The 12,230-nt window shown below is 36.9% G+C and overlaps 1 protein-coding gene across 4 annotated transcripts in view; it reads left to right on the top strand.

Moving 5' to 3' along the window:
• The window catches only part of LOC131033816 (uncharacterized), a 98,683-nt gene that overhangs the window by 78,508 nt on the left and 7,945 nt on the right, over positions 1-12,230 (top strand). For 2 of the 4 annotated variants that reach the window (XM_059218498.1, XM_059218497.1), the window contains exon 6: positions 6,351-6,402. In XM_059218498.1, the coding sequence (XP_059074481.1) occupies positions 6,351-6,402 (52 nt within the window). The remainder of the gene's footprint in view (positions 1-6,350; positions 6,403-12,230) is intronic. The other 2 variants (XM_057965104.2, XM_057965103.2) reach the window with 1 other exon arrangement.

A 12,230-nucleotide genomic window follows, 5' to 3' on the forward strand; every position in this document is an offset into this window, starting at 1 on the left:
TCATTGCAAATTTGAGGTGCAGCATGCTGTAATGAGTCAATGACAGAGAACACCTATTCACATACATAGTGCTTTTTGTTCAATCCAAAGACAACTTCTCACAGTGACATGTGTTTTCATTCTCGTCTTTAAAAGGGAATTTAATTCCATTTTTGAGGCATCTGGAAAAAGTTCAGAGGAATCAGAGACGACTTAGGGCAGCGACTTGATTGTTTTCATGTATTATTTTTCTGGGTTCATGGTCAACGGCTGCAATTTTCTGTAATAACTATAAATGCTCTAATTTGAGCATATATGAATACATGCCCTTAGTGTGTCTTGTCTCCAGTTTGTGTTTCATTATTATTTTGAGCAAATTAATCAAGTTTTGTGATGCTTATTAATGCACATTTGCTGCACTTGCATTATTTTCTTTATTAATCTTTGTTTAAGCAACATTGTAATTTCTTTCATTAAAGATAATAAAGGATACTGCTGTTACAAAAAGGATTTTGAAGTGGGATTGTATTGTTAGCTTTTTGTAGGTCGAATTATTGTAAGTTGATAATTCTAGATTGACCATTGGAGTATATTGATTGTTATGAGTGAATGTGCATGTTGCATTGACTCTGTCATCTTGAATAGGTACTTCTTGTGACATTTTCATACATCGCCCCATTGCAAATGGGGACCCCCACTTTTCGCTTTCTAGGATTAGTCCTCTTAGCTTAGTTGTTAGTTGTGTTAGAGTCTTTGCTAGTAATCTCTGCATTGAAGGGATAGAGTTTCTTAAGTAGCCAAAGGGTTCATCAAGTCAAGTTGGTCTCCTGAGGATAGAGTGAAGACGGTCAGTTGTCAAGGCTTTTGGAATGAATGACTTGTCTCTTGTTTGCAGAGGGAAATTTATCACAGGGCCTGTCCCTTGCTCCCAATTTGGAGTGAAATTCTTCTTAAGACCTTCTTTAAAGGTTTATTTGACATGTTTCACATTGGAGTGGTTTAAGGACTTGAGGATTGAACAAATAAAGCAAAGTCAGGTGAAAGGGTTAAGTGAAGAGTCTTCCCTAATGTCATGTACCTTGCTCCCTAATTGGAGCGAAATTTGCCTTAGACCTTGTACCTTACTCTTTATTTGGAGCGAATTTGCTAAGACCCTGTCCCTTGTCAAGAATCCAAGCGAATTTCCTCCATAGGTACTCTTAAGGGTCAAATAGGTGATGCTTTCATGTGGAAAGATTTGAAAACTTAAGGCTAAAATCAATAAGGTAAGAGAAGGATGAACAAATTGAACTAAGGGGCAACATCACGGTCATGTACCTCACCCCAAAGTCTAAGCAAAATTTGCTCAAGGTCATGTACCTTGCTCACAAATTAGAGCGAATTCTTAGCAAGGGCATGTACCTTGCTCCCAAATGGGAGCAAATTTCTTCCTTGAGCCTTCTTTAAGGACAAATTTGATAAGATTCATGTTTAGATGGTTGGAATACTTGGATGTGATTCAACAAAGTGAAAGAAAGTTTGGGAATTAAGTTTAAAATTTGCAATGAGAACATACCTTACCCAAAATTTTCATTGAGACCATGTACCTTGCTAAGGACATGGAGCGAAATTTTCATTTGGACCCCGTACCTTGCTAAGGACATGGAGCGAATTTCTCCAAACCATGTACCTTGCTCCCAATTTGGAGAGAAATTCCTCCTAAGGCCTCCTTTAAAGGTTAATTTGGTAGTGGAGTGATCAAAAGACTTGAGGTTTGAGCGAGTGAAGTAAAGGCAAGTGAAAAGGTTGAGTAAAGGCAAATGAAACCATGTACCTTGCTCCAAAATTGGAGCGAATTTCTCCAAACTATGTACCTTGCCCTCCACATTGAGCGAATTCACCTTGAGGACATGTACCTTACTCATTGATTGGAGTGAATTTTCATCAAAGGGCATGTACCTCACTCACAAGTCAAAGCAAAGTTTGCCAAAGTCGTGTACCTTGTTCAAGGTCAAAAGCCAAATTGGTGAAATCAGGTACCTTGCTCCCTATTTTGAGCGAATTCCTCAAATTCAAAGCATTTCGGCGCCAAAACAAATTCAAAATTCGAATTGCAAAAGGAGAAGTGGAAATTGTGACAAGTCAGCCTTATGGGAAAAGACCTCTCTTTTACCCTAAAGAACCTATAAAGGAAGGGTCAAAACATTCATTTCAACCATCAATTCAAACATATTCTTCTCTCCAAGTGCGAATTTGAGAGCAGACCTACTGAATTTGCCCGGCAAATAGACGAATTTGACCAGCAAGATAGCGGATTTCTTCAGCAAGGCAGCAAATTTATCAGCATCATAGGCAAGACAAATGCGAATTTGAGTAGGTCAGCAGCAGGTCAGCGAATTTCATCAGCATATGAGTGAATTTGGTCAATGCAGGAGCAAGATCAGTCAGCATTAAAGCGAATTTAGATATTGAAGGTGCAGATCCAGTCATCAAGGGGAGCGAATTTCACCACTAAGTAGCCCAGATTCATCATATAAACAGAAAATTCATCTTCTATATAGAAAACTCCCATCAACTACAACAAGCTCATTGAATGATATTAGCCTCCTCTTGATCAGATTTAGTGAAAAATCACATAAAATCAGAGTGAGAGATCAAGTCAAAATGGGAGTATGAAAAGGTTATAAATCATGTGATTATTCGCACGTCGTGACCCCACATACCAGAACCTTGGAGTTATCTCAAGTGAATCCTTATGCGAATCTTCAGCATTTGAGTAACTTTGTTGAAGAGAAGATAAGATACTTTTGTGTATTTTATTTTGTGTTTGCATGTGCATAAAAAACATATCAACAGTACCAATCAATGGAGTTTGACCCATAGTCTTAGAATTGATATGTAAATGATAAATCTCAAATCAGCCATTTTATATTTTTGTATTTGTTTGAAACCCTCATATCTGAAACAAATTATTCATAAGGAGCTCCCATGTTTTAATAATTAATTCGTAAATCCTTGTGATAAGCAAACAAGAATTAATTTTCTAGCTGTCGAGTTATAGATTTGTTGCATACCTACATAGTGTTTTAAAGGGAAACCCACCTAGGTTTTGTAGAGCTTGAAGTGAAGATGAAAACACAATTTAAATTGTTACTTGTTCATTGGCCTATCTTCGAGCATAAGAATTAGGTATATCTTTAGGAGTTATTGGAATACAAGCTAGGGAACCAACACCCTTCTATCACCATTTTGACAATGTTCGCCTCACATATGTATGGATTTTTCCTTAATCAATTAGAAAGGAACCTTCCCTTCCATCTCTAGTTCTGGCACCCATTTCATCTCCATCCCATCCTCAAAATCCTCCATCTCCCTTTCGCTCTCCCAAATACCTCCCATCAATCCCTTCTCTTGTCAAAAATTCCCCAAGAAAGTAGGATAAAGGAAAAGGGGCACTAGAGTAGGTGATATTCAAGGTCAACAAAAAGAGAAAGGTCAAACTTCTCATCAGATTAACTATGCTACACTTTCATCTGTCGTTTCAGACTTAGAGCCTCAAATCCAAGAGATAGCTTAGGGTTAGAAGTACAACAGATGATCATTTGGTTATGGAGATTGCCATTCCTCTAGAGGAGGAAACAATGTAGAATGTTTAACGAACAGTTATTAAATAGTAGAGACAAATTTGGGGGCTAGCACATGCTAGGGTGATGTTGATTTGTTGGATGTAGTCACATAAAAGTTTAAAACATCAAGTATCCTTAAAGATGGTAAGAGTCCGTGGACAAAAAAATCTCGATGGTTGAAATCAAACAATTATGAGGATACATTGCTCATTTCTTGCAGCCTATTTCAGCCCCTACAAGATTTGTGCTACAAATTTGACAATCTATTTATGAGTGGTGGCAGCTAGATCAACTAGTTGCACATGGGAAAAATACTGAGAAATGGATAGATGAAATTTATCAACAAAGTAACTAGGGTATTGGGAAAGTTGTACATTTTGTTGGCAAAAGAAAAAGAAGTAAAATATGAGATTTCTAATATGGAAAAGACTGAGAGAGGAGACTACCAATTCAGTTGAGACATAAAAGACTCAACAACTTGCAGCGGGAATACCCCCAAGGGTCAGAAAAAGGGCCAATCTATGGAGATCTGCACTCGTAGATGGAAGCTCTTGGAACAACAGGAATGCATGACGGGACTTTGAGTGATACCAATTCACTATGTTGTCATCCTCTCGCTAGCTTAATGTAGAGTGTTATTGTTCATACTATAATGTGGTGAAAAAGGTGATGACGAGATCAAGTGGAAAGCTTTACCCTCTTCAAGAAAGGAGTGAAAGTTTCATGAAGGATTCTCTTCAACCTCTCACGCACATTACATTTAAAAGAGGGGGTTGAATTCACTAGATCCAACCTCAATGGAAAGAGATCGAATGCTAAGTGAATTGACAATGAATTTGGAAAGTAAAGTAACCCTCTTTTAAAATGGACAAGTTGAATTAAGCAATTTGAGACTAAGTATGAAAATGACAAAGAAATGATTATATCTTGAGATAGAGATGCAGGATGAAGTTGTGCACTTGGAATTAGTAGTAAAATGTTGAGATGAAGCTCCCTTGCAAATTTGAGCGAAAGTTGTCGAGACCGGGTTGAAAGTGTACTTGGTCCTCCAAAAAATCCGCGCGCCGAAAAGGGGTTTTCCGTCTCTGAAAATGAAATCTAAACCTGCAATTATAGCTTTGCACCTGCAACCTACTCATAGAAACGACAGGAAATGTTTTTGGGATTGGGGGTTTGCCTTCGGGTCAAACCCCGGTTTGGAATTAACCAAATGATGAAAAATACTTGCAAGTAAATGAAAGGAAATGTCTGAAGTACAACTAACCTCAAGAGAGGATGCAATTGAAATGTAGATAGAGTTGTTTGAAAGGATATGTGAAGTTGAATGCTTTGAATGTTAAAAGAGATCTCCTCTTCAATGGTTGAATCCTTGACTTGAATACAACACCTAGCCTTGGAAGGAGACTTGAAATGCTCAATACCTGAAAGGAATGCTTGGATGCTTGAATGTTTGATTTCGCTTGTGATCAATTTTGCTTATCATCAACTTACTTCTTGTCAATAGGAGAGGAAACATGCTCCTTATATACTTGCCAATTAGGGTTTCTAACTGATTTTCCGTCTTAGGCCGACATAGGAAAACCTTTTCCCGCTCAAAATTGACAAGCCCAATGCACAGTTTGGATGAAGGGGGCCCAAAATAGGGCAAGGACAGGGGCACCACGCCCTTGTCCTAGGGGGGGACAGGGGCGCCACGCCCCTGTCCTGCCCTAATTTAGGACAGGAAGTGAGAGTAGGCAGTGCGGGGTGCAAGAAAATGCAATTTTTCAAGACATATGAGCATGTCTCGCGTCTCCAATTTGGCTTAGGGATTCGTTCGCCAACGTGAAGGCCCAAATGCGGTTGAAAATTGCAAGGTTGCAATTTTATGACTCTAGTCTACACATACATTGGTTTATTGTTTCTTTGATACTTGTGAGTTGCACATTGTGGAAATTCAGGCACTCACAAATAGTGCACATTAGCAATTGCATGTGAGATTTGGCTTGACCTTCTATTACAGATTGCCTATTGTCATGTGATGATGTCATAAAAAATTTGTGAGCTGCTTTAGGGCTGACATTTTGTTGGATGGCCTTTTGTTAGTAAGGATGACTATTGTGTTCAATGTGCTGCAGTATTGATTAAACTCGTTATAGCTCTGTATATTAACATCTATGTCACAGACAAACTTGATAAAAATTATACATCAGCATTGTGTATCTGCTGTCACTATACCTTGTTGTCTTATTTAAAGTAATTTTGGTATTCTCCTCCTTTAGTAGCTTATTATCTACTTTATCATATGCAACCATTTAGAGCATTATTCCTGTTGGCTGTTTCTGGGATATTCTTGCTTCCTATACCAACAAACTTCATGTAAAATATTAATTGGTGTGTACATCTGCTTTCTGTATACCTCTTTGCCTTATGAAGGAATTTTGGCATTCTCCTCCTTTAGTAGCTTATTGACCACTACTTATCATATGTGACCATTATAGCATTATCCCTGTTGGCTGTTTGTGTGGTTTACTTGCTTCTCATTCAGAAGTCACTATTTCTATCAAGGCTTATTGGATTCTACGAGGAAAATAAATGGTGTGGCATAGTTTACAGAAATTTTAAAACAAACAGAGTTCTCACTTCCCTGGGATGTACCCTACGCATCTTTTCATATGTTTTCTATGTGCAATTTGGTGTGCTTAATCTGGCATGTGATTGTTTGAGTTGGCACTGAATCGAGTTTCGATTCTTTAATTTTTTTTTAAAGAATTGATTTTTGAACAGTCTTCAATTTTACAGGTTGAGTTGATCCTACAAGCATCAGAATATGAAATCGGTAAGAACTAAAATTTCCAACAATATATTTGTTTTTGAAATTCTAGCAATGATATTTATTAGCCTGCCTTATCATTTTTCTAAATAATTGGTTGTGAACTTGATATTTACAGGTCAATTCATTTTGCATTTCCCTACAAACGTTAATTTTCAATTACTGATGTCCTTTCTGTGGTTCATATATTTTGAGTTTGTTGTTATTTATTCCTGTCCAATATTTATTTGATAAATCTAAGAAGTATATAAAAGGTATAGATACAAAAACCCTAGGAGAGGGTCACATGGACCAAAATCTTGGGTGGTGTCAAATATCCATCCAGATGAGAAGTGTAAGAACCTATATGTAATGTCCCCTACTAAGTTTAGGCCTGTTATAACAGTAATTAATCTATCTCTTGCTGCTTCTGGATTTGATTGTGTTACTTTTTTTGCATCAACGTTTCGGATCACACTCTGTGATCCATCATCAGGATGAAAGAGAATGCTAGGATATGTAATTAATTTATTTCAATATACTTATGACTTAAACTAAATTGATTAGGAGACAACTCTATTCTTAGCTCTTTCCTTAACATAATTCAAATCTGTGATATTCCATAGTTTTAAATAATTTATCATTTATTATGAATAAATTGTCAATCCACCATACTAGACAATTAATTCTATCATATTAGATAATTAATTTTATCATCCATAATTCTTAATGCAAAGTTCAATCCTTGTTACTACAGTTTTAAGGAAGAAGGAGATGACTATGTTGCCAAGCACTTAGATACCAACTCAATAGGCTCCCTCAAAGTTTACAGATCCAAGCCCTTACACCATCTTGGGACTATGCCCTCAAAGTTTATGGGATGCTGATCCTTATCCTATCTTGGGAATCATCATATTGGCTGGATTTAGACTGCCCTGCTTAGAAACAACTCAATCCTATCTTAAATACTGACATTAGTAGCAAGAATGAATAGTATATACATATTCTCTTTAATGTTTATTAAAGAGTTCTTTCTGATTTACAATGTAATATTGTTTTTCTCTTCTAATCAAGACACACACACACATATATATTCTTTAACTTATATTACAGATATTGTTATAAATTATAGCAGAATATTCTCAGAAAGAGATATTAATATTGTGGCAATATTGCTCAACATACCGTTGACAGCAAGATGCAACAGTTTGCTGACATCCACCGATCTCAGCCTCTTTTCTTTTTCTTATCTTCTTCGATGCCCTTTTTCCTATCAGGTCTTCTCTACTTTATACCTTTATGTCCCTTTGAGGAGAGACAATACTTTAGATGTGGCTATCCCTTCAGGGGGGGTCACACCCTTTCACCGCAATTGTAATGTTTCTTTATAACTCAAACTAATCATTGTTTTAAGTGCCTTTAATTGTTAGTCATCGATTGCTATCATGTTGCCTCCTTAATATTAATCTATACTCCTTCCTAAAAGGGAATCACTGGCATTATACTATTCCTTCTATTGATCACTATCCAATTTATGATTCCTATTAATCTCTGTTCTAAGAAGTGACTTCTGCTCATTCATGTGTGTTTTGTGTGGAGATATTGATCATTTGCTATCCTTAAGGAGTTCTTTCACAAACAGATCATTGCCTTTCCTTTCAATCATAAATAGCTCGCTACCTTCATCTGTTGTTTTAGACTTAGTCGAAATAGGACCGTTGTCTTTAATCGTTATTTCCCTAATGCCGTACTTATATCAGCCAAATTCACTGATCATTGATTTGTGTATATATCATTGTTTGTCGGATCAGATTGGTGTTTAGGCACAGTTATTAAAATTAAGACAGTTTTCTAAATCTCTTTATTTATTCCTGATATGACAGTGAATACTGTTATGGTGTTCATTATGATCTGATCGGGGTCATGACACTATAAGAGATAATGTTGAAAATTCCAAGTGTTATATTTACAGAAGATTAGCGAGTATTACTAGGACAGCTTGTAAAATATAACACGGGGATCCATATCTTTAAAAAACTGGGTCATGTGAGTGCACATTAGCACCTAGTGACATAAGCACCATCTCCTTTCTTCTCAGTCTGTTCCAGTGCCAACCATTGCTCACTCCTTAATGGCTGGTGGAGTTGCATTTGATTATTCTGCAGGAACAGTATGCTCACCATTTGAAAGTTATTAGCATTAGTTGATCTCTTGGTGACCATTTGGTTTTGATTGTGTTGAACATCAACCGAAGGTTATCTTCTCAACTTATCACTGCTCACCAGTTACTAAATGGGCTTGGTATAATGATTCCTTCAAACTCTGACCATGAAACTCACATTGAGACTTTACAGAAACTCTGGATAGAATTGGTGCCAAAGTATAAAACACAAATAACTTGAAACAAGTAGCACAAATCCCACAAATATCTCCTAGAAAGTGAGGTTCTCTTCAATCGTAAGATACATCAAGAAAGGATTAAAAAATACTAAGGATTGACCTTGCAGATTGCTCATGGTCAGAATATCAGATTTGTCAACGCACAAGTATAAAACGCAATTACTTTAAAACAGGTAGCAAAAATCCCGCAATTATCTCCTGGAAAGTAAGCCTCTCTTCAATTTTAAGACACATCAAGAAATAATTCAAAAATATTACGGATTGACCTGGCAGATTGGCCATGGTTAGATGTCAGATTTTGGGAGGAAGGCTGGAATGGCTTCCTTACTTGTGAGTGTGAGGAGCTTCAAGAAATAAAACAATTCTTCACAGAAAGGGATGGACGAAAATGGTAAATTACATCTTTCAATCAAACAAAAATTCAAAATGGAATATGGAAATAGGAAACTTCTGGAAGCAACTAGCCCAATCAAGTAAGAATTCTCCGAAATATTCTCCGTTCAAGATTCTTCCAAATCTCAAATAGGAGGGATCAACTCAAATGGAAAAGCATTTCAACTTGAGACTATACAGCATCTTAAGTCTTTGACACACTCATTGCAAGAGAAAGGAATCACATTCCCATTCAGAAAAGGATTTAGAACTCGGGGATGGCCAAAATAAAAAATTTCATGTGGTTGCTCCAGCTTAAGAAAATACTAACTGAGGAGTACCAAGAATGGACATTTTATAGGTCTATCCATTGACTACAACTGTCACTAACATGAAGGGAATAATTCAGATTGTCCTTTTGCACAATAAACTTGGGATGCTATGGTCAATAAAATCATAATGGGGATCAAACCAAAAGCTTGTATGAAGGAAATAAAGAAAAAATGAGCATGTAATATTCCCCTTTTTGAAATGGGATTTAACAATAAATAAAAACATTAAAAATTAACAACAACAACAATAATTCCGACTGTCCTTTTGCGCAATAAACTTGAGATGCTATGGTCAATAAAATCATAATGGGGATCAAACCAAAAGCTTGTATGAAGGAAATAAAGAAAAATGAGCATGTAATATTGCCTTTTTTGAAATGGGGTTTAACAATAAATAAAAACATTAAAAATCAACAACAACAACAAAAGCAGCAGCAGCAACACCAACAGCAACACCAATACCAACAACACCAACAGCAACAGCAACAACGACGACGGCAATGACGACGACAACGACAATGACGACGACAACGACAACGAAAACAATGGCGGCGGTGGCGACGGCCGACTTCAACGACAATGAGGACAACAACAACAACAGCAACAGCAACAATAATAAAATATAGCTATAAAATATAAAGTTAAAATTTAATTAAGTTTAATGAATGGTCAAAAGGCATGAAATAAAGAGTTATGACTATTGAAGGATTAAGGTATAAAGAAGAGATCATTCTACGATAAGAGGACATGTAAAGAAGCAATCAATCAATCTGGAAATAAATAATTATTCTCAAACAACAATTAAGGATGAATAGTTGTGTCTCTTTCAAAGGGCAGAAATCATGAAAGGTTGTGACTCCCTCAAGAATAAGATATAAAAGGTAGATCATTTCCTTAGGAGGAGATAATCATGTAAATTTAAGATCAGAATTAAGGTAAACAGCAGTATAAATGATTTTTATAGCAGGTATTCTTCACACAGAAGTCCCACTGTGTATGCTGGGAATTTATTTAATTTTCCGCATTTCTTTTTGGACGCACATAACAGAATTTTCCATGCACCTTACTCCCCAATTTTCATGAGACGAAAGTTCCTTATACCCAACATAGATAGATTGACAGACACGACTCTAAGCTGGAACACACTACTTGTAAAGGGGTGTGATAGTTTATAACTAATCGTAACTAACCCCGAATACCAATCTTAATGAAAACGATATATTAGTATTACTAACAATTTCTCAGCGATAACTAAATCAGAAGTTAACTCAGCAATTAATTAAATGAAGATGCTAAACATGTAACAGCAGTAGTATATAAGTAAAATCGCTTATTGTTAGATGACATAGCATACAGGTGGAAAGAGAACTCCAGTTGCTGTAACATTAACACTCCCTCTTAGCTAGGGAGGTGTCTTTCCAGATATCCATGTCATGGAGTCTCTCAACATGACATCCACCATGGCTACTCCCATGTGTGGAAGGAAATATGTGCACAAGTGTACATCACGGAGTCACTCAACGTAATGTTGTCATGTAGTCTCTCAACATGACGTCCACCATGGCTACTCCCATGTGTGGAAAGAGCAACATCTCCGTCTCAGAGGTGGACAAGGGCTTTCACCTCATATTTCTCTGTCTCAGAGAAATATTCATTATAGCAATTAGCAAGAATCATTGATGTGGAGTCTCCTTCTCAGCAAGGGCAACATTCTCCACAACTCCAAGCTTATCTCGAAAGTGTGCAAACTTCACTCTAGAGAGGGGCTTGGTGAGAATATCAGTTGTTTGTTCATCAGTGCAAATATACTTGAGTTGAATTGCTTTCCTCAACACCATATCTCTGATGTAATGATATTTGATCTCCACATGTTTTGTTCTATCGTGAAACACTGGATTGACAGAGAGCTTCACACAGCTTTGATTGTCACAATGAATCACAGTTGGTTCCAATGTTTGACCAAATAATCCTGCAAGAAGCTTTTGAAGCTACACTGCTTCTCGAGCTGCTACACATGCTGCAATGTATTCAGCCTCAACAATGCTTAGTGCCACAAAGGTTTGCTTCCTGCTACTCCAAGAAATCATGGTAGACCCCAAACTGAAGCAACATCCAGAGGTGCTCTTCCTATCAGTAACACTTCTGGCCCAATCAGAATCAAAATATCTTTGTAACTTCAGATCTTCACAGGAAGTATATCTCAAGGCATATCCCACTGTGCCACGCAAGTATCTCAAGATATGCTTTGCTGCAACTAGATGAATTTGTCTTGGTTCACACATGAACTGACTAAGAGCGCTCATTGCATAACAAATGTCTGGTCTAGTATTGACTAGATACATCAATGATCCAATCAACTATCTTACATGGTGGGATCTACCAAATTTGAACAAGTTGCAGTCACTCAACTTCTTTAAATTTGTTTCCATAGGCGTCGACATGGACTTACAATCCATCATCCCAAATCTCTTCAAGATATCTATTGTGTATCTCTTTTGACTAAGAATAATCTCATTGGGTCTTAGCCATACTTCCAATTCTAGAAAGTAATGCATAAAGCCAAGATCCTTCATCTCAAACTCGGAGGCTAATTCTTTCTGGCATTTAACAATGAGATTTTATGCTCTAGTAAGAAATAAATCATCAACATAAAGGACCAATATTAAGGCCTCACCACCGACTACCTTGAAGTAGAGATTGGAATCTACATCATTCTTGAAGAATCCCAAGCTCATCAATTATCGATCAATC

The sequence above is a fragment of the Cryptomeria japonica genome, chromosome 3, assembly GCF_030272615.1.
Source record: "Cryptomeria japonica chromosome 3, Sugi_1.0, whole genome shotgun sequence".
NCBI classification, from domain to species: Eukaryota; Viridiplantae; Streptophyta; class Pinopsida; order Cupressales; family Cupressaceae; genus Cryptomeria; species Cryptomeria japonica.